Here is a 21,199-nt window from a genome sequence, read left to right as displayed (position 1 = left end):
TTCCATTCGGTGGAGGTATTGTGGTACGTGATATGGTCCATGGGGAATTAAGCATCCGAATTAGAATCCAGGCTGGAAAACAAGTTGAGAAATCTCGATCGGTTCATGCTCCTTCCGAGCAATGCGATGACGCACTCTCCGCTGGAGGCGTTTCGTCGATATGCCAACTTAAATGGACTTGCGGCATGAGCACGTGAGGACGCCCTCAAGCGACGACGACGTCGTCGAGTTTTGCGTTCCTCGTGAGTCTAGCGGCGCGAATGGTTGCGCCCACAATTGAACTTGAGGCAGACAGATCGGAAACCTGAAGCATACATGCTCCATCCTGCCACAAATAGGGATGTTAGAAGAATGGAGTCTAGCATGTATGGTTGGAATAATGACATCGTTTATTTTACAAACCCTTGTTCGAAAATGTCGCGAATCATCGCCATTCCGGTGACGTAACAAATTCCAGTTGCAAGGCGTCCAAGGATCCACACCAAAATACACGACCGAAAATCCTAAAGCTACATATGTGCGCGTAAGCCTTTTTGCCTGCAGTTCAAATGTTGAGGCTGTATATGTAAAAGAGTTCGATCGGCAGCAACAGCGCAACCAGTTCATTGTTCCATTTTTACTCTGAGTCGCATGTGTAGCGCGTGTTCCGCGGAAGCGTGTCTCGCTCGATGGCATGGTGCGTTGCGCGCCCCGCTGCAACGACCCGCTTGTTTATACGTAAAACTAAAGCAGCGAATTCCTGGGCGCTGTTGTTGACGACGACGACGACGCCAGGTTTCGAAGACGTCTCTGTGTTTCTCTTCAGGTGACGAATCAGAAACATCAGGGGTGTCGATGCGCACGAACCTCTGTTCAGGTGAAAACGATCTGTGCTATGCGCGGAAACCGCCTGCGAATTCGACTCGAAATCTCCACTTTCACGGACTGAATCGCCGCTCCAGTGCCCATGAGGCGCAGGTTCACCACTGGTGCAGGTCCGTCTATGTTCGTCATGGACACCAGTTCGATAGAGCCACCCGCGATTTTCAAGAACGGGCGCACTTGGTCAAGGACTTGTTCCACACCCTCGGAAGACGGCTGCTCACCCGCGTCCTCCACAGCAACAACCGACTCTATCTCGGGTATTCGCTCTCGAAGCCGTTTTTCGATGCCCATCTTCATCGTCATCGTGGACGACGGGCACGACCCGCAGGCACCTTCCAGCTTGAGACGCACCGTCGCTCCGTCAATCTCCACTATAGACACATTCCCTCCATCTGCCATTAAATACGGCCGTAACTCATCGAGAACGACTTCCACGGACGCCTCACTGAGTGTCAACGGCTCCGAGGTTGCACTCATCTGGACGAGCGCCACACCATCGTGGCGAGCGGTTTGTAGCGCCGGTCGCCTCACCGTAGGACAACTCCGTAAACAACGCGCCCGTCGTGCAGGACTTGACTTGGACGCTGCCCCAAAGAAGCGACTTGCGACGACACGAGTACCCACGAAAGCCATTTTAACTGAACGTGAACAATACCGCGTGTACAACCAACGTTCAATAGGTGAAGCGAGCGCGCGGTTATCGCAGCCCTGGACTTGGCGAGGTTGTCACACCATCGTCGCGATCGTGACAGGCCTCGCCACTGGCCGTCGGGCAGCCATTCAGCGCATCATGCTGCGCGCGCGCCTCCTGCCGCTGCTGCAACGCATGGCCATGCTCTGTGTTGCTGGGGCGCCTCCTGCCGGCGATGGCGCGCAGCGATCTCGGTGATCATCGCACTGGCGGGAAGCCGTGCGCGCACCTATATGGATGCACAGACACACACCTGAGCGCAATGCCTTGAAAGCGATGCTTTCGTGTCGAGTTCCGAGTGCACGAAGCAAGCGTAAATGTGACGCTTGAGTGGCACCTGCTGCGCTGGCAGTCTTAGCCCGGATCCTAGAAGCATACATAATGATGTTGCGTTCGGTCCGCGGCCCCGACACGCTCGATCGCGAGAAGGAACCCCACGCCTATTCAAACAGGTGTGCATTCGCATCGTCACGGTTTAACGCTGAAACAGTCGCAACTGGGCTTCCATGACCCTGAGGCCGAGGAGGCGATCCAATTCTGAGCCTTTCCACAGGCGCGGTGGTCTCTGTTCACCGCCGTGACGCGAGCTGTATTTCCAGCAGGCATTGCACTGCGCCCTTTGCAATCTTCTGCCTGGGCTACCCGCGATTTGAGCCAAAAGCGTCGGAGAGTTGAGCCAGCCTTCCCCGATTTCGATGAGACCAAGCTCGTCGTCTTCCATCCGATGCCAGCTCGGCGCGTCATTGACTCCACAGTTGAGGCAGAACCGTGTTTCCTGCCGTTTCCGCCAAATAGATGCGATCTTAAAGGCGTCGAGTTCTGACGGTACACGCAGGCGTACAAGGAATCGGGTACGGGTTGCATCCGCTCGCACCGGCTGTTCGGTGAGCAGTCGCGGAAGGCGTAGATGTTCAGGAACTATTGATGCTCGAAGCGCGCTCTCCAATGAGACCCAGCCTGAGTGCGGCACAACCCGCTGTTGCCCCCGTGAGCGATCGAGCGCACGTTCTGAAGGTGACGACGACGTTGTCACCGGCGAGCCCGTCGCCATCGAAGGCGGTTTCCATTCAATATGATCTGGGGGCGGAATCGGCGTCGGTACTCTCGTCATAGGTGGTGACAACTCCGCACTGGTGGAAACCGGCGATATCTGATTAGATCTGATTGATTGTCGGGCATCTGGCTGAGTCCACTCGAAAACGTCTCCTCCATCGTGAACGGCAACGGCGGGCCGGAGCGGTCCGGCCTTCCACGACTGTTGCATGGGGAACGATGGTCGGGTGGCAGGCAGCCCGGCACCATCCCTGCTGAGTGGAGCCGTCGCACTGCGGAACGTGTCACCCGTATGGATACCAGTCGCTACATGTGACCCCTGATGCCCGTTCCGATATCGTTCGCTGGGTGTGACGATGGATTTGCCTTCAGCAAACACGCTTCTCGAGGCCTGTGGTTCCGTCGAGTGCGACGCGAGTCCTCGGCCCGGGGGCGCGTCGTGCGCGGAAAAACCGCCCGGCATCGAAGCTGTTGGTATTCTATCATCATCTATGACATGTACTCGAAGGGGGTTTCCAGCCATGATCATCACTGGCTGTTCTCTGTTGGTGCCTGAACCCTTGCTCTCAATCGAAATTCGCGTCCCCAGAGCACTCGAATACAGATTTCTGTTGTCCATGAAGTAAGCAAGCGTATTTCCCTCCGAGTTTCTTGAAGGAGCAGCGTGGACTTTGTCGTGGCTTCTCAAGCTCGTCGCGTCTGTCGAGGCGTTAGTCTCAGTCTGGCAAAGCCCGGACCCGCGCCGTTCTCCCAGAGTCGCGACAAAAGCGTCGCACGATATGTTTTTACGGGAAGGACAACGGTTTTGCGGGCCTCGAGGCTGGACCAAGGCACCGAGGGTAGCGCCAGAGTTCGTAGAACCCACCCCAAGCAAAACAAGACCGACGGCTCGTCGTTTCTTGCAGGACGGTTGGACAGAGAAATCTAAATAACTTCTTGAAAGATCGTAGAGAGCTATGCAGCCCCACGCGTTCCGGTTTCCCGTAAATACTTCAGTAACGGGACACGAAGCAAGTTGAACGACAAATCGGATGCGGGCCAGTGGACAGATCGCAATCCAAAGGCATGTCATCGCGGGTGCATTCGCCCAGCCTCTCGACGGCGAGGGCGCATTGGAAACGATGCAGCGCAACGTGACGTGCCGTATGCACGCGTCGCCACAAACCCCGATCCAACGTGCGCCACGTACTGGCTGCAGGGCCCGGCGACATCAACCCCACGGGGATGCCACTCGATACAGTCATCACGGGGACGTGACACACATGTGTCGCGCGCGATGGCCATCGTACTGATGGTGTGTCACGCGCCGCTGCAATCAGGTGGAATGCGAGCTTGCACGATCTCCTATGCACCGCGTGGCACCGTCCACCGGCCCGTGCGGCGGGATCGATCTGGTGCCCGCGCTGCCGGCGATGATGCGCGGTGCGTGTGCTGCCATCGGCACAGCGTGGCGCTCGGCTGCGATGCGCATATCGGGTACGTGCTCGGGAGTCGCAGAGGCTGTCAATTTCGCGACTTGTCAACGTTAAGGCCACGAATACTTTTTCATTGAAGCATATTTGATAACAGTGCGACGCAGTCTGCCTCGGTGGCAGTTGCTCCACTCGGGTTTATTGAGGTGGTCGGTGCTGCGCTCGCTGCAAACGTGCGCTGGTGCTCGCGAGTCGGGCTGTGAGGGCTCGTAAACGTACGCGCACCAGGCTGATGTGGACACTACGGATCGATAGGGAACTGTTTGAGGATGGTACTCCTTGGAAGCGACGGTTTGGTCTGGGACGTTCGAACTGGACTGTAACGGCCAGCGGTAAGGCTTCTGTTGTAGGCAGATTTGAAACCTGTTGACTGGAGGTGGCGGAACGGCGTCACAACTGGGTATCGCGGAGAATCGCGTATCTTTCATGAACGATAGCAATTGGGTATCCGAGGATTCCACTGAGAACCAATGATTCGCTCCATAAGACTTTTGGGTCTTTCAGAAGAATTCGGAGTGACGCCCACGCACCGATGGCGTCACTGCATGCTTCGCAGTGCAAGCGCACGAACTCCCCAACACTGGGATTTCAGTACATGAGACTCGACGGAGAAGAAATTATCAGAGAAACAATACAGGATTTCATGTTGAAAGCATGCACGGGAACCTATCCGATGCTTCTCAAGAAATGAAAAACGGATATTCATGGGACCGAACGCGCCTCTGTGCGAGAAAAGAGGTTGCTCGAGTTTGCAGCAATGGATCGTGCATCGTATTCTATCCATGCAAAGTGTCGCTCGGCATGCGATCCGGTCTCCAGGGACGTTGGACGAAAAACCCTTACAAGGTGTCGAAGATGTAGCCATTCGGTGCAGTTGCGGTTTCAATGGACGCTATTGCATCCAATTGCAGAGCGCACCGAAGGCTTCTCGTATGCATCCATCGGGATACATGGGGCGTGCCGCACGAGGTCGTCGGCCCCGGTGCCCGCTGCGCCTTCAGACTTTAGGCATACGTCACGCGATACCCACTAGAGCGTGAACGTGCGCTCGTGTCCTGCACGCTGGTCATGGAGCGCACGCCGACTAGCACGCTTATGTTTAGCTCCTGCGCACCTGGTACCCGAAACTGCCATCGTCGCAATGCAGGCATCCGCGCTAACATTGCTCGTCTCTAGAGCATGTTGAATCAACATGGAACACTGAACCGCTTCCATTCTTCCTCGACTTCGATGTATTTTCCGAACCATTTTCATAGGTGTATAGATTCGACGTTGCGTGTGCGGGATTCATGGATTCCGGTTTCATGATTCGTTTTGGGATTCTCGGGTGTCTCTTGATCAGCGTGGCTCTTTCGACGCATCGGCGCTGGAACTCGCAACGGTATCGGAATCAAAGGCGTACGCGACGCGCTCAAACAACGGTTCGTACAACAAGTGAGATCATTACGCGACTCAGAGGTACGAGCCTCGACGCTTCTGCTTTCCGTTGGCGAGGTGTCCGCACATCGCGCACGGTTCATGTGTTCGATTTTTCGGATGCAAGAGTGGACTGGGGCGCAGCTATTCGCGCTGCTGGACTGCTGAGGTAACGTACGCGATGTCGCGCGTTGACGATTTGTTCCCGAGCGTGTGCGGAAGCCACACTGAACTCTTCACGTCCGATGCTCGATTCCGCTCGAACGACGTATGCTCCAGGCGTTGCAGTCGTCGACGAGGGTTCGTAATTCGACAGTACACTCGTAGCTCTCACGTGATTAGCTCGCAGAGGCTCCCGTCGCTTGTATTCGCATGGACAAGAGTGCTGGGCTCTGTCTTCAGTCATCGCAGAGATTCCTTCGAGTGAAAACTGCATCACCGGTTTGTGCAAGAATGAGTTAGGCGAAGCGAAATCTCTCCAAGTGTTCTCCGTCGTAGATTTCGCTCCAGCTGCACGTTTCCCCGTGGAGCACGAGGCGTTCCATATATCCTCTGTGGAATGGAGCGGTGTGCTTATCGGGGTTAGACCAGTCGGAAGCAACCCTCACTGGTCGTGCACCGCACCGGACACGGATTTGGAGCAGCGTATCGCAGGATGCCTCCTGCAACCGCCAATGGCTGGTACCGAGCGATGATTCAAACGGTCATCCAAGGAAGAGCGACCGCCAGACGAGGAGCTGCTGTGGACACTCGCTGGCACACCTGTCTGCATTCGTGCATGAACGTTGCGAAGTGCGTCTGGAGGCTGCATAGAAAGACAGTGAAAATTGCAAGCGAAGCTCGGATCGCAACTTGCGCCTCTGCATGAATAGCGTCGACAAAGGCGGGAAGCGGCGCAATCGGGACACGAACGCTGCCATCAGTATTCATCTGCTTGCGAAGATGGAGATGAAGGCAGAACAGATATCCGCATATTTTATGCTGGAGGTTTAGCGTACGGACAGGTTATCCGTCGCAGAGAAATCCCACAAAAGGCCTATATTGATAGCGTTAGAGTGCAGCCCAATCTATATACAACGTAAACCTCATTAATCTGAAAACAACCCGCTCCACTCCATCCCCTCATGATTGCCGTTAAACGATGTTCCGCTGACCTGCGGGTTGTCGGCTCCCGACAACAACGTCTCTCCACTCCATCCCCTCATGATTGCCGTTAAACGATGTTCCGCTGACCTGCGGGTTGTCGGCTCCCGACAACAACGTCTCTCCACTCCATTCCCTCATGATTGCCGCTAAGCGATGTTCCGCTGACCTGCGGGTTGTCGGCTCCCGACAACAACCCGCTCCACTCCATCCCCTCATGATTGCCGTTAAACGATGTTCCGCTGACCTGCGGGTTGTCGGCTCCCGACAACAACGTCTCTCCACTCCATTCCCTCATGATTGCCGCTAAGCGATGTTCCGCTGACCTGCGGGTTGTCGGCTCCCGACAACAACCCGCTCCACTCCATCCCCTCATGATTGCCGTTAAACGATGTTCCGCTGACCTGCGGGTTGTCGGCTCCCGACAACAACGTCTTGCCGGCCGGCGAGCAGTACGCTAACGCATCGCATGCTTCGATGGGCGCCTGTCCGACGCTGCACTGGACACCGACGCATTATCCGTTCGTCACAAAGGTGCCCTGTGCGACAGCGTTCCGCTGGGCAGCTACTAAGGTGAATCGGAAACGCTTGCATGGCATCGAAAATAGTTGCACAGCTTATTATATATGGTGGACAGTTTCTTCTCAGAGGCTTGGCCGAAGCATACCGACAAGCGCTTGCAAACGCACAGTCCACGGGTGCGGCACAGTCTGCTGCAGCGAACGCAGTACGACGTGGGCGCATGACCGTCGAGGAGGCGTACCGAATAGTAGGTGCCACACCAGGAACCTCACCAGAGCACATAGCGGAGCGACTGAGGCGACTTTATACCTTGAACGATCCAAAGAACGGTGGATCTCTATACTTACAGGCCAAAGTGTACACTGCGCAACGTACGTTAGAGGAAGCGTTAAAGCGAAGCTTTGAATTACCGCTCGAGGACAAAGGTGATAGCGCCAAGCACCACACAGCAAGTCAACAAGGGAGTGAGCGCTAGCGAGTAACCGCTGTTGGCGTCTCGAACAAGTCCGCGAACACCGAAGCCAGTTCGGCTACGCCTGCGCACTGGTCTTCAGGTGAAGTGGCCACGTACGAGAGCATGACAAGTCGCTGGAGTAGGGTGTTGGCTTTGGTATACCATCTGCAATGGGCCCAAGTTTCGTCGTCGATACTCAGGAATCCTTGATTTCCAGTATCTGTTGCTGTAGGTGTCGTTGTTGAGGTGGAGGCATCTCCGCTGAACACTCCGCGAAACTGCAACGCGCGTGTGACCACAGCGCTGGGGAGTCCGGCTTGGGCAGCAACTTCGGCCCCGTAACGAGAAGACGCTGGCGCACCCTCTACAAGCTTGTAATCATGATAGAGCGTGCCATTCTCCACTCGTGACTGTAGGTGCATCACATGGACGTTAGGAAGGTACGTTTGCGTCCGCGCAAGCTCGCTGAAGTGTGTGGCAAAGATGATATGTGCGGTCGTATCAGAAAGGTACTCGAGCATCGCCCAGGCGATGGATTTGCCATCAAGCGAGCCGGTCGAGCGTCCGACTTCATCGAATAAGACAAGTTTGTGAATGCGGCGCTCCTGGTCTAACGGATTTAATGCGCTGGAGAGCGCCTCTCCGTCAATGTAGTGAAGCGCGCTTGTGATTTCCCGCATCTCCATGGCAAACGAGGAGAGATTATGTTCCAGAGCGTCATCAGAGCGACTCCGCACCAGAAGCACGCTGTAGACAGGCATGGAGGCGAAAGCAGCTGGTACGAAGCACCCCATCTGGGCGAGCACCACAATGAGCGCTGTCTGTCTCATGTACACGGACTTGCCCGACGCGTTTGCACCGAAGAGAAGCATCACGTTATGAGCGTCATCTATATAGACATCGTTCGGTCTTGGTGGATCGCGCCGCTGTGCCTCGTACAGATGGGACAGGAGCAAATGGCGTCCATCCTTCATGGCCATGACATTGGTGTCGGGGAATTGTGGTCGCACCCACGGACACGAACTGCGGTCGCGCGCTCGTCGAATACATGTCGCCAGCGCGAGGGTGACGTCCAGTGCAGCCACGCAATCACAAAACTCGTGGATCGCGTGCGCTGAAGCGGTGCTCGTTGCCATTTCCGCCAGCTTGGAAAGTTCTTTGCTGCTCAAATGCCAGATTTCTGCCAGCGTCTCCTGGTACTGCATGTTCAAACGAATCAGCGCATCGGTTGTGAACAGGAGTTTTTTTCCTGAACGTACCGGATACCGTAAGAGAACGCCGCCGATCTCCGTGCGAGTAAGCGATTGCTGCACAGCGTCTCGCAAAGGCAAAACAAAGTGGTATCCGCGCAGCGTGCTGTACGCGACATGCAGACGAGGGCATCGCAACTGACCCTTGGTGGCCTCAGCGAGGTGATGTACGCTCGATACGGTGTCGGACAGCGCACGACGCGCAGCGTCGAGCAATGGATTGGCGCCAGCGCGCAGGGCAAAAGCAATATGCAAGCGATTTCGCTCGGTTGAACCGAGCTCGAGCTCTACTTCTGTCGTAGAGGCGAGACAGCGCCCCAGCTCATGGTGCAAATCGGTCAGTGCAGTGAGACGGGCAACGTTCCGGCACCATTCCAGAAGTACTGGTAAGGTCCTTGTACCGGTCTGGGTCGAGCGCTCTTCCAGGAACACATCGAGCGCTTCGCGTATGCGAAAGAGGCTGTCGAGTGCCCGTCTCAGTTGCCAGACGCTACGCACAAAGCGGAAGTCGACGACATGGTCGATGGATTGCGCCCCATGAACGCGCGCATCCCGAATATGGGACTGCGCCTGCATGCCCAACGATTCCCGTGCTCGCGGATAGATATGGAAAATCTGCGCGATCGTTCTTTCGACCGAGGGCGTCTGTCGAAGCGCCTCTTTAAGCTCGTAGTAAATCGCATCATTGCTGAGCATGAAATCTAGGGCATCCAGGCGCTCCTCGATGACGGTCCGATTCGCGGGTGGTTCGAGGATCGCGCGTCGCAGGGCGCGCGCGCCCTCGGCGGTCTGCGTGAAACGCAGCGTACGCTGTAGAGATATGTCTGCGTCGGTGCCGCTTTCCGAGTCGCCGCGCTCCACCAGTTCCAAGCAATGCACGGTGCATGAGTCCATGAAAAGCGCGTCCTCACAATTCGTGAACACGAATTGAACGGCCCTTGGTCGAAAACTCAACTCTCCGCGGTGCTCGAGATACTGCAACACTGCGGCACATGCTGCCGTTGCGAGGTCACGCTCGGGCTGTGACGCGCTTAGACGTATCGCGGCTGCGTCCACGGCGAATCGTTCCATAAGTTCCAGACCGATTTGCTCGTTGAATAATCGTCGAGGGATCGGCACAGCGCGACGAGAGTCCGCATGCACTGTACCGCTGCCGTCGCCCGATATGCTGGTAGTCGCGACCCCTTGATCACGCTGGAGTATCGGCGCCAGAATGGAAAGCGCTATTCCATCAGGCACCACCAGTTCTGACGGGTCCAGCACCTCCAGGCCCACAGCCAGGCGGTCGTATGCGTAGTTGTCGGTGAACTGACGCAGCTCGACCCGACAGGCATCGACGAAGCATGCAGCCACACCGACACGCCTTCCCTTGTCCTGGATGAGCACTCCAGCAAGCACAAGCGATCGGGTCGTGTTGGTTGACGTCAACCGAGTCGAGCGTGAAGCGAACGTACCGCTCCTCTTCGAAAGCGTGCGCAACGAGCGAGAACTACCTGTGACCAGACGGGACATGCGGCGGGGCGCAGAGGATCGTACGTTCGTCTGCTTCGTAAAGACTACTGTTCAGTCTCTGTGCGTAGTCTGCTATATCTGTAGCGTGCAAGCAGCGTACCCTGCGCCGATGTCATCAGGGCCGCTACACGACGCTGCGTCATTCCAGAGAGAGACAACGCATCGAGACGCTCGGGTTGATGCGTGCACTTGCGTGCGTGTCATTCTTTCCCGCGAGGCGCATGCGTGCACGCATGCGACGACGGGTAAACAGGTGCGTCGGCACGCATGCATTACCAGATCGGACGCAGCGTCCAGCAATGATGCGCATTTCTCGCGATGATGCCCCGAGAAACGCATCGTCCGAGCGCCCAGTCCCCGGAGGGTGTCAGCTGGAGGCGCAATACGCGGGGATGCATTGTATCGATCAAGCATCTGTTTTTGAGGCGAAGACTAGACCCAAACGCATGGGATGTATGTGCGTATCGCGAGGATGTAAACCCTCTCCCGCGCTTATCGCTGGCATGTTCGCACCAGGGGGCATTTGGTTAGAAGCTGCGTTCCTGGAAGATTACCAGAGCATCGATGCCGCCGGCAAACCAGGCATACATGCGTACCTACATAACGCCGATAGCGTGGATATCCCTACGCCCACGTGCAGACGCCTCTCAGTCGTTTTGGACCGGCCACCTACTGCTGGTTTCAACTTGTCTTTATGTGATTCGACCTTGAGGGGCTGCCCTACAAGGTTGGCTTGCGTCAGCGCCGCGGGTCTCTTGTCCAGCACGGTACGTCTCCTGATATTGATGGCGGCGCTCAAGTCCCGGTTTACGAACTCCATCTGTTTCTTCGCGTTCATTGTACTCACCAATGCAAGGAGTCCTCGAACTTGCGCCCTTCTTTCCATTTGCTGTTCCTCCAGCGCTCCATACTGTTCTATATCCTCCGGGATCCGCTGGGAGATTTCCATCTCGACCCTTTGAAGTGTGCACATTAGCTCGTGGTGCACATACGATATTCGGAACTCATGTATCGGTATCGTGAAAAAACTGCGAGCGAACTTCCTGTACGCTCTTGTCGATGGGGCTTATATGTCCCCTTTTCGGACGCCCAGCGCCCTGCACGGTATGCTAGTACGAGCCGCTGACTCTAGTGGTCCTCGAGGGCGCTCAACTCAGTGAACAATTCGGCGAATGCGCGCTGTTTCCCAGAGTGCAGGTTCGTACACTGACGAGCCCACCTGGGCTTTGTATACTCTTTTCAAAGCTACTCGTCACGAGCAACGCGAGCTTCCATGAACTCCAGGACGGATCGAAAGCTCGCTCCACGGCAAGTCACTTTGCTGATCGCTTCCAGGTGCGCCTTCATTCCTGAATTTCATTTCTTATTTTGTTTCCTCGCTTTCATTATTCCCGATTCCCGATAGTATCTCGCTATCGAGAACTTTAAAAGATGCATGTTTTTCTGACGCAAGATGCCGTCAATGCCATCTTCCGCACTCTTGGGTACTGCGATTGTGACGATATTCGTGTTGCCGGGGTCAGCGCCAACGACAAAGTCGTTCTCCTGCACCTCCTGCGTCACAGGATCCCCGTGGTTGTTTTCTTCACGCTTCGCCGAGGGCGATATCAAAGACACAATAGGACGATCCGTCCTCAGGCGCGGATACTGAGCACATATGGATACTCCATCGGTTCTGATCATCCCAGTAAATACTTTTTGCTTGCTCATTTCGAGACGTTTGAACTCGAAGATATTCTTCCTGTACGTGTCCCGGTTTTACGCCGATGATCTCTGTCTTCCTGACATTGAACTCCGGACAGATCTCGCTCATGATGCCATGAAGGACGCTGGAGTTGATTGCCACAAAATGTGACTTGCTGTTGCATATCGTAACGAAATCGAAGCGCTTCCCCAGAAGCGCAGCCTTTCGTTTCTACGACTCTGCATTTTTCCGCATACCCAGCTCCATCTCCGCCTTGCGTTCGAGTTCTCGGTTCAGGTAGACGAAATACCGTAGAATGAGTGGATAACATCCTCTTTTTCATCTCTGATAACTTTTCTTCCGGATTGAGCAGCCCGAAGACCGCACGGTGCTCTTGAATGGCCGCGCGGATCACAGAAGCTTCATTCCTACTCCTACGTGATGCCTTCTTGTCAACGAATTCGATCTCCTGTTGATTCCTACAATCATTCGTGGCGCGATTGATGATGCTCCATATCCCTTTGCGAGAATGGCCCGGACACAGCGCAAAGAAGGAGCATAACTTGAAACGTTCCAAGATCATGATCATATTGTTCTCCAGACTCGTGAGGTACGTCATCGCACTGTATTCGTAAATATCCGCGTCACCATTGCATCGAGTATCGTTGAAGCGGTATTCGGCGTGATATTCGTGGAGGTCATTTACTCGCTCATTTCTCCTCGACGTTTCCCCTATGCTAAGCGTCAGGTGGCGAATAAGGGTCGTGTCGAACGATTCTTCGGGAACCTCAACTGTGTTGATGTCCGTCACGTCGCGATACATCTCCCTCATGAAATGCATAATTCCTGGAGAAGCCTTAAAAACACTGGTGGAGTAGGTTGCGACACGGTTTCCGATGCCCTCTTGCAACTTTTTTTGTACGGATCCTTGGTATGTTTAAGAAGACCGGCTTTCACCACCATCTCGTCGTACTGTCGTCTTTCTTGCGGCCTTTGGCGTCGTGCCTCTGCCTTCTGCTTCTTCGTCTTGTCTTATGTCTCTACGTTGGGCTCTGTTTTTCGTTTTTTTTCCGCCAGCCGGTGACAATGCGCCTCCGGGATCCTCCGCTTCAATTCCCATTTCCTTCCTTTTTTGTTTTGAAAACGATCTCATTTCATACGCGTCCGATGCAAACCGTGGAAAATCACTTGAACATACTTGCTTGAGGGTTGAAACACAATTGAATCGAAAGAATATAATCAGCTATGACTTGAACCCCCGTACAACTTGGAAGCTAGAGCTACACACGAACGGTCAGGATCTCGTTCCTCTTTTAGCAGCGAGATGCACGTCGTGTTCCATACCTGCCAGATATGGAGATGCGCGTATCGAGCGCGCTACATAGAACAAAGAGCAGAGACCCACCATTACCAAGCAATGATATAAAAATTTCTTTTCTTCGCTACGATCAACGTTAAAAGGGGAAAAGTTTCCGTAATAGAGTAAGGTCCAGCGTGCCGGACGAGTCTCCCAGACTAATGCTTCATGCTTCCCCCAGTGGCAGGCATTGTAGTGATATCTGAGCAACGCATCCGCAATGCTGTTTATTCTGGGACTCGGAGCAGTTAGGCTGCGTCCGGGCGCAGCCCATGCTGCAGTTATCTCCCAGCAAATCGCTTCGCGCACCCGCAGATAGCACGCCTGTATGTGCAGCTTCCTGGCTCCCAGACTTGTCATGTACTCCGACCCCGTGTCGATTAAACCACGCCTCGAGCCGACGCCCGCAGTGGTATGGCAACGCCGTTCTGTCTCCGTGCTGCATCCGCACCAACGGTATAGCTGCCATCGCTGCTGCTCAAAGCAGACACTCTTGGAACAATACAACCTACAAAACCACGAATACATCGGAAAAAGGAAATACAAGTAATGGAAATTGAATGTAGGGTGCATCGTGGTCGACGAGTTCCCGAAAACAATTATCCACCCCGCAATCAGGGATCCATGGTCCAACTAAACGTTTTGTCATCGAAAGAAAACGGCGCGGCGTTTGTCAATCGCCGGGCATACACTGAAAGATCGCGCCTCGATGGTGCTGCTGGCGGCAGCTGGCAACAGCGCGCGCGTTACTCCCGCCTCGCCAGAGATCAGCAGTGCTGAAATCCGCGGCATCTGCCAGAATAAGCACCTTCCGACTGGACACAGCGCGAGACGTGGTGGAGTGGGCGTGGTGCTGTTGAGCGTTCCGGGTGCGCTCTTTTCGCTATGCTTCACGTCAGCGTGATATGGTCGTGGACGCCGTTCCCGCCGATGACTTTTTTCTCTGTGGTGGTTGCTGCGGTCATGGTTGCGGTGGGCTGGGGCCTTCTCGCAACGGCGCTACGGCCGCGGCCGCTGTCCAGAGCAGCGATTCGCTTCAAAACAGCGGCACGAGCCGCACGCGGTTCTGGAAAGTTTTTCTACGATCCCAAGGCGGGAAAAGAGAAAAAATCGTCTTTTCCGACGATCTTCGAACCTGCCTCAGTGTACCTGAGCGTGATTATACCAGCGTATAACGAGGAAGCGCGTCTGGAGCACACGCTGCAGGAGGCCCTGCAGTACCTGGAGAGGCGGTCCACGGACACCACTGGCTACAGCCCTGATCCCTTCACCTATGAGCTGATCATCGTCGATGATGGTAGCAGGGACGCGACGGTTCGCCTCGCACACCGGTTCACTGATCGATACGGAAGCGATAAAGTGCGTGTCCTTGTCCTTCCACAGAACTCGGGCAAGGGCGCTGCAGTGAAAGAGGGCATGCTGGTTGCGCGTGGGAAACTGCTCTTGATGGCGGATGCGGACGGTGCAACGCGTTTCAGGGATTTCGAATACCTGGAACGGAAGATGCACGACATTGCCGACTGGGATCACGAGCTCGGCGCGGTCGTCGTCGGTAGTCGATATGTGTCGCCACTGGGCGCAAGCAACGCATCCTCCAGTGAACGTGCGGAGTCGAGCGCTGGTGGTGGATCGGTGCCCCAGATCCATGCGTTGCGCGACTGGCGTCGGAAACTGCTCGGCAAGGGCTTTAACTTGCTCGTCAAGTACTTGGGCGGGGTTCACGATATTCGTGACACGCAATGTGGGTTTAAATTGTTTGCGAGAGAGTCAGCGCGAACGCTTTTTCTGACACAGCACCTGAAACGATGGGCATTCGATGTTGAGCTGCTGTATCTCGCGCAACGCCTGCGGATACCGATCGCTGAAGTTGGGGTCAACTGGACCGAAATTCCCGGGAGCAAAGTGCGTGTGGTGCGGGCGATCGTCAATATGGCGCTAGATATTTTGCGGATGAGAGTACGGTATTTTCTAGGCGTATGGCGGATCGAGTATGCCTAGATAACGAGCTATGGTGTTCGATTATTTCGAAACCGGGAGCACGAAAAAAACAGCCTGTTATCTGATGTTTCACAGAAAATTGAACGAAGAAGAGGTCTACGACGGGCAAGCTCACATCAGACCTGCTACCATACGCAGGTAGTTGGCCGGAGTCGACTCGAAGCTACGACGGATGGCCCGCGAACGCGAGGCGCACCCGGATCCTGGCGACGCTTCTGGACCTCGCCCCGATGCCTCGCAAGGGCGCCACGCTTCATATGCGGTGAGAAGGCGCGCGTGTGCGGTAGCTTTCCGGGCGATACCGGGAACTGCTGGCACGCTTTGCAGGTTGCAAACGCGTGTGCAAGGTGCGCTCATGTAGACACCAGCGGGACGATGGCGCTACGATGCAACGTTCACTTGAACGCACGCTTCGAATGTATGGACGTGTGCTTCGTTCATCGCGAGTGGGCTGCTTTCGGCAGACCCCTTCGTGCACGTTCTGCCGCAGAGCACGAGCCGAGATTGCCGTCCCTGACGACAGATCCAAGCACATAACCGACCGGAATCCGATTTGGGAGAACGAAATCTCGGTGATGGACATAAGTTTACAGGGCAGGTGCGTCGGATGCCTCCGCACGGCTTCCAGTACCTAGCATTCCATCTCAGGTATGTGCTGTAAAGGGTATATGTATCGGAATGCAGAGCAATTGGTTCGAGTGATCGATCCGCTGGGCCATTTCGAGTGCATCGTGAAGGACATAGGTGCATGCACGCGAACCTCCTATTTCGAAACAACCGCGCGAAAATAACTCGCAGTTGAAGCGAGACAAACTCTGGTCAGGATGAATCTCGGAATACCGCTGTAAACGTTCAACTTTTCCAGGATCAATGACGCCAGAGAGACCCATTCGCGCTTGCCGCTCGCGTAGTGTAACCCAGAGCACAGCCTCTATGTTCCTGCTCTTTCGTTCCGGGTAGCGCATTCACTCAACATATATCTCGACATCGTCGATGAGCAGGTGCGCTTCGCCGATCACCATCGGTGCCAGCCCGAGCGTCCGGTGCGGCATGTCCACCGACAACGCGTTTATTGAGAGAGATCTACACTTCGAAGCGTGCCTTCCAGATCCTCGACTTGTTCATCCTCTGTCATTGTTGGACGCAATTCACGTCGCGGTGATTCTGGCCCGGTCGATCGCATCTTCTCGAGAGGCGGTCGAGCGTCAGCTCCCGCAGGCGCTTCCCGAGCAGCACATCGCATGGAAAGACTCCGAGTGCCTACCTCTTTCAGCTGTTTCTGCTCGGATACCCGAGTTTCACCAGATGCGTCCAGTAGATGCGCTAGCTGTTTGTCGAGCTCATCGTCATTGTCTCTGTCAAGGCCTTCGAGCTGCGCTTCATCCAATACAGCCTGCGTAAAGTCAGCGTTGGTTTCCAAAACCTCCGCCAAATCGTCCAGCGTTCCCGAGAGCGTATCCACCGAAGTGTCCCGCTCTTGGATGGATTTCACGTGACGCACGCCATGGCCCAACGCGCGACTGACGTTCGCGTTATCCTGTGCCTGCTCCATGGCCCAGATCGTTCGTTCCAATTGCTCTATTGCGGCTTGTAGTTGTCGTATGCGATGCTCTGCGAGGAGCTTACGTCGCACATGAGGCGCCGCTCGCTCACGTGCATGCGCCAGCGAGCGGGTAACGATTACGTGCCCAGCGGCACCGTCGCCTATAGCGTTCGCTGTCAGTCGACCGCGGAACCCCGCCAAAATATCTCGCGCCTGGGCCTCGCTCTCTACAGCAACTCGTTTCCAGGCATTAGAGCGCTTGGCTAGCTTCGAACGCACTGCATCAAGGGCCAAAATGCTGCGATCTGTCTCGGAGATCGACCTTGCACGATACTGGAACCCGATAACCGGTGGATCGGTGGCGTACCGCACTGCACAGAGTCGCCCCGATCCCTGAACCGATAGCGCGATGAGCACGGCCAGAGCATCCTCTACGAATCTGCCGCAGAACCGGTCGCAAAACTCATCCAGAATATAGAGTCCTCGCGGATTTCGTTCTCGATCCTCTTCGAGGCGGGCACAAACGTCTTTGCATCGAGACGCCAATGCGTCTACCATGACGATGCGATATGTTTCCGATAACATTTGCTCGGGCTCGATGGATGCCGTGGGAAACGCTTGAACAAGAGCATCCTGTTTCCTGGTTCGCAGTCGACGCCATAAACGGGGTACTCCGCTGAAACGCCCAGCGGCAGGCTGACGGGCATTGAGCGCGTTCGCTGGCGCCTCTCCGAGCTGCACGGGTGGCTCAAAGAGTGGACCCCCCGCAAGCGCAGTGCGCAGTACGTCCTCAGGCCACGTTCTCGGCATAAAAAAGCACTTGCCCTTGGAAACCAGTGCTGAAAGAATCTGTGGTGCACACGCAGGCGCGGGTCGTCTGGAGTTCCCTCCTGCGTCGCTGCTCCGAGACGCGACTCGTCGAAAGAGCGCTGATGCACTTGCAACGAGCTCGCATTCTGGAACTAGACTCGCCTCTACGAGCGCCTGACACCATATAGATACCAAGTCATCGTAGAGCTGGGGGTCAACCTCTGGTTCCGGTGGAAGCAAGGTACTCCAGGCAAACGCCGGTACGTTCATCGTGCGGGCAACGTTCGTGTCTCGCTCATAAACGACCCCTTTACACTGAGCGATGCGTTTCAACAGCACACAACTGGGCAACGGTGGCGGTACAGACTTGCTCGTAGAACGTTTGCCGTATATCTGAAAAACAGGACCTTTTGTACGCTACCAGCTCATAAGAAAGTACAGATCTTTTGTCCACAAACGCAAGTACAGCAACCTGAATAAAAGCGCCCATCCGGCGATCGCAGCAGCCATGGTGCAGGCCTCTGCTTGCCGCAGCCTGTCGATAACAGTGAGTAGCAGTTCAGGGCAGGGTGCTCGCAATGAAAGAGACTGCGTCTCAGCACAAAGTACATGATTCGGAAACTCCAATGCTGGTAAGTGCCAGCATGCGCCATGTTCATATGACGTGGCTGGTTTCGCGTGACGCGCCGAGTCTTGCGCGTTACGTACCGGGAACTCGGCTGCGGTGCGGCGTGTGGAGCGCGGTCTGCAGAGACGCTCCCGTACCCGAAAGCGCTGCTCAGGTGACGCGTCGGTGACCGCACCACACGGTGCAGCGCGTTAATCATGGGTCCAGCGAAAGCTCGCACTCGCTTCCAGTGTCTGGCAAAGAGACAAGAATCTCTCCATGCCAGCCTGATAGCTCCGTGATGCCTCCGCGGCTTTCCCGTCGAAGGTGCAAACACAGAAACAAGAGCATGTACCAACGGTAGTCATGAATGTGAAAGACAACGGTATCCACTGGAGTTTGCGCATTTGCTAAACCAGCACCTGATGACATCGAACGCGCAGCATCATTCGCTTGGGCTTCATCGGTCTCTGCGACTCATATGTAGCGTTTTAATTCCACACGGAAGCGACCTCGTGAGGTAATGGCAATGGAGATGACTTGTAGGCGACCACGCCCTCGTGCGGTGATCGTGTCACCTTCAGCGACATTCCGGGACGCAGACTTGACAGGGACCCAGTTCACGTGCACATCCCCGTTTTTGATCATTTCTACCATCTTCGTGCGGCTCATTCCAAAGCCCGCACTTCCAACTGCATCCAGACGCAGCGAGGCCTCCACACTCGTAAGCGTCTTGGTTCGCGGTGGTTGCACCTCTAGCTCCGCAAGGCTTCCCAGTTGCCGAGTACGAACCGTTACAGACCGCACCATCTTGACGGAGCTCCGGATGGTTTCGGCATCATTCTTGAGGACTACCACCTGGGCACCTCGATCGCCAAGAATGATGATGTCACCGAAGCGCTCTCGGCGAAGTCCAGAGCATCCTATCAGGGCACCGAGAAAGTCGCTGTGGCTCGCTCGATCGAAAATGAAGTTTCCGGCGAGTTCAAGAGCCAGTAGCTGACTTTCGCAGTGCGTAGTTGCTACTTGCTGTTCTTGTTCAGGTGTTGGCGCGAAATCCTTGGGATAAAAAGCTGCAATTTGCCGCTCTGCTGCTGCATAGCCGCCAGACGAGGTCACACCTACAAATGCGAGACTTTCCAACGCTTGTTTCATACCATGGAGCTCGTTTGGACGCAAAAAGAAGTCAGTGGCGACAACCTGATAGTTCTTCGTGGCCTTTATCGCCAAGTCTACGAGCCGCACCGCGACCTCCTCGGCAACTTGAACGGTTTGCAACGTCTTGAGAACCTTGTCGCGGGGCAGCAGTTCCGTCGCTGCTAGAACTTGTCTTCGGCGTCTCGTGTCGTGGCATGCGTATCGTAGTCGCACACGTGGAAAGGGTGCGCTACGAGAAGCGAGCCCCCAACGCGGCACAGGTCGAACGACGGCGCCTGTTCGCCCTGGGAGGTTTACGAACGCCACGACGCCACCAGGTGAGCGGTACACGAAACCGGCCATGAACGTGAGCGTTACACTCACAGAAAAATCGATGCACTTGATCCAAGCGGAGCGCTGCGAAAATAGAACGTGCCACTTGTGCGGTGAAGGCAAGCCTCTCTCCCGAAGGAGAAGAAGCAACTGCGGGATGAAGCACGGTCGTCGGCCGCGGCGAGGCGATGAGCCCTAGCGATTGTCCAAGACCTCAGATCCAGTTCAGGTCTTGTATACAAGTGTTGAATCAACATGGAACACTGAACCGCTTCCATTCTTCCTCGACTTCGATGTATTTTCCGAACCATTTTCATAGGTGTATAGATTCGACGTTGCGTGTGCGGGATTCATGGATTCCGGTTTCATGATTCGTTTTGGGATTCTCGGGTGTCTCTTGATCAGCGTGGCTCTTTCGACGCATCGGCGCTGGAACTCGCAACGGTATCGGAATCAAAGGCGTACGAGACGCACTCAAACAACGGTTCGTACAACAAGTGAGATCATTACGTGACTCAGAGGTACGAGCCTCGACGCTTCTGCTTTCCGTTGGCGAGGTGTCCGCACATCGCGCACGGTTCATGTGTTCGATTTTTCGGATGCAAGAGTGGACTGGGGCGCAGCTATTCGCGCTGCTGGACTGCTGAGGTAACGTACGCGATGTCGCGCGTTGACGATTTGTTCCCGAGCGTGTGCGGAAGCCACACTGAACTCTTCACGTCCGATGCTCGATTCCGCTCGAACGACGTATGCTCCAGGCTTTGCAGCCGTCGACGAGGGTTCGTAATTCGACAGTACACTCGTAGCTCTCACGTCATTAGCTCGCAGAGGCTCCCGTCGCTTGTATTCGCATGGACAAGAGTGCTGGGCTCTGTCTTCAGTCATCGCAGAGATTCCTTCGAGTGAAAACTGCATCACCGGTTTGTACAAGAATGAGTGAGGCGAAGCGAAATCTCTCCAAGTGTTCTCCGTCGTAGATTTCGCTCCAGCTGCACGTTTCCCCGTGGAGCACGAGGCGTTCCATATATCCTCTGTGGAATGGAGCGGTGTGCTTATCGGGGTTAGACCAGTCGGAAGCAACCCTCACTGGTCGTGCACCGCACCGGACACGGATTTGGAGCAGCGTATCGCAGGATGCCTCCTGCAACCGCCAATGGCTGGTACCGAGCGATGATTCAAACGGTCATCCAAGGAAGACCGACCGCCAGACGAGGAGCTGCTGTGGACACTCGCTGGCACATCTGTCTGCATTCGTGTATGAACGCTGCGAAGTGCGTCTGGAGGCTGCACAGAAAGACAGTGAAAATTGCAAGCGAAGCTCGGATCGCAACTTGCGCCTCTGCATGAATAGCG

General features: G+C 55.3%; 7 protein-coding genes and 2 non-coding genes across 9 annotated transcripts, besides 2 other annotated features; 4 read left to right on the top strand and 5 right to left on the bottom strand.

Moving 5' to 3' along the window:
- Positions 1 to 852: 852 nt before the first annotated feature.
- CYME_CMK204C (similar to iron-sulfur cluster scaffold protein) lies at positions 853 to 1,497 on the bottom strand (the record flags this gene model as incomplete). Its single annotated transcript, XM_005536545.1, has 1 exon — positions 853 to 1,497. One exon carries the CDS (start codon positions 1,495 to 1,497, stop codon positions 853 to 855), a length of 645 nt encoding a protein of 214 aa, XP_005536602.1.
- Positions 1,498 to 1,788: 291 nt separating this feature from the next.
- On the top strand, positions 1,789 to 3,554 carry CYME_CMK202T. Its single transcript, XR_002461389.1, has one exon. It is a non-coding gene; the product is annotated as a hypothetical transcript (transcript).
- CYME_CMK203C (hypothetical protein) lies at positions 2,031 to 3,227 on the bottom strand (the record flags this gene model as incomplete). The annotated part of the gene is made up of 1 exon (XM_005536544.1): positions 2,031 to 3,227. One exon carries the CDS (start codon positions 3,225 to 3,227, stop codon positions 2,031 to 2,033), a length of 1,197 nt encoding a protein of 398 aa, XP_005536601.1.
- A 517-nt stretch (positions 3,555 to 4,071) lies between the features above and the next one.
- On the top strand, positions 4,072 to 6,587 carry CYME_CMK201T. The gene has a single exon (XR_002461388.1). It is a non-coding gene; the product is annotated as a hypothetical transcript (transcript).
- Positions 6,588 to 7,231: 644 nt separating this feature from the next.
- Positions 7,232 to 7,636, top strand: CYME_CMK200C (hypothetical protein, conserved; the record flags this gene model as incomplete). Its single annotated transcript, XM_005536543.1, has 1 exon — positions 7,232 to 7,636. One exon carries the CDS (start codon positions 7,232 to 7,234, stop codon positions 7,634 to 7,636), a length of 405 nt encoding a protein of 134 aa, XP_005536600.1.
- CYME_CMK199C (mutS family DNA mismatch repair protein MSH4) lies at positions 7,633 to 10,377 on the bottom strand (the record flags this gene model as incomplete). The annotated part of the gene is made up of 1 exon (XM_005536542.1): positions 7,633 to 10,377. One exon carries the CDS (start codon positions 10,375 to 10,377, stop codon positions 7,633 to 7,635), a length of 2,745 nt encoding a protein of 914 aa, XP_005536599.1.
- A 749-nt stretch (positions 10,378 to 11,126) lies between these two features.
- Positions 11,127 to 13,881: a sequence feature (repetitive element).
- Positions 13,882 to 14,303: 422 nt separating this feature from the next.
- CYME_CMK197C (probable dolichyl phosphate glucosyltransferase) lies at positions 14,304 to 15,416 on the top strand (the record flags this gene model as incomplete). Its single annotated transcript, XM_005536541.1, has 1 exon — positions 14,304 to 15,416. One exon carries the CDS (start codon positions 14,304 to 14,306, stop codon positions 15,414 to 15,416), a length of 1,113 nt encoding a protein of 370 aa, XP_005536598.1.
- A 1,069-nt stretch (positions 15,417 to 16,485) lies between these two features.
- On the bottom strand, positions 16,486 to 18,039 carry CYME_CMK196C (hypothetical protein; the record flags this gene model as incomplete). The annotated part of the gene is made up of 1 exon (XM_005536540.1): positions 16,486 to 18,039. The coding sequence occupies one exon, from the start codon at positions 18,037 to 18,039 to the stop codon at positions 16,486 to 16,488; it is 1,554 nt and encodes a 517-aa protein (XP_005536597.1).
- Positions 17,710 to 19,436: a sequence feature (possible transcribed region).
- Positions 18,854 to 19,876, bottom strand: CYME_CMK194C (hypothetical protein, conserved; the record flags this gene model as incomplete). The annotated part of the gene is made up of 1 exon (XM_005536539.1): positions 18,854 to 19,876. The coding sequence occupies one exon, from the start codon at positions 19,874 to 19,876 to the stop codon at positions 18,854 to 18,856; it is 1,023 nt and encodes a 340-aa protein (XP_005536596.1).
- Between the last annotated feature and the right edge of the window lie 1,323 nt (positions 19,877 to 21,199).

This window comes from Cyanidioschyzon merolae, chromosome 11 (genome assembly GCF_000091205.1).
Source record: "Cyanidioschyzon merolae strain 10D DNA, chromosome 11, complete genome".
NCBI lineage: Eukaryota > Rhodophyta > Bangiophyceae > Cyanidiales > Cyanidiaceae > Cyanidioschyzon > Cyanidioschyzon merolae.
Note: the sequence above shows the minus strand (reverse complement) of the source record. Positions and strands in the feature narration are given on the sequence as shown.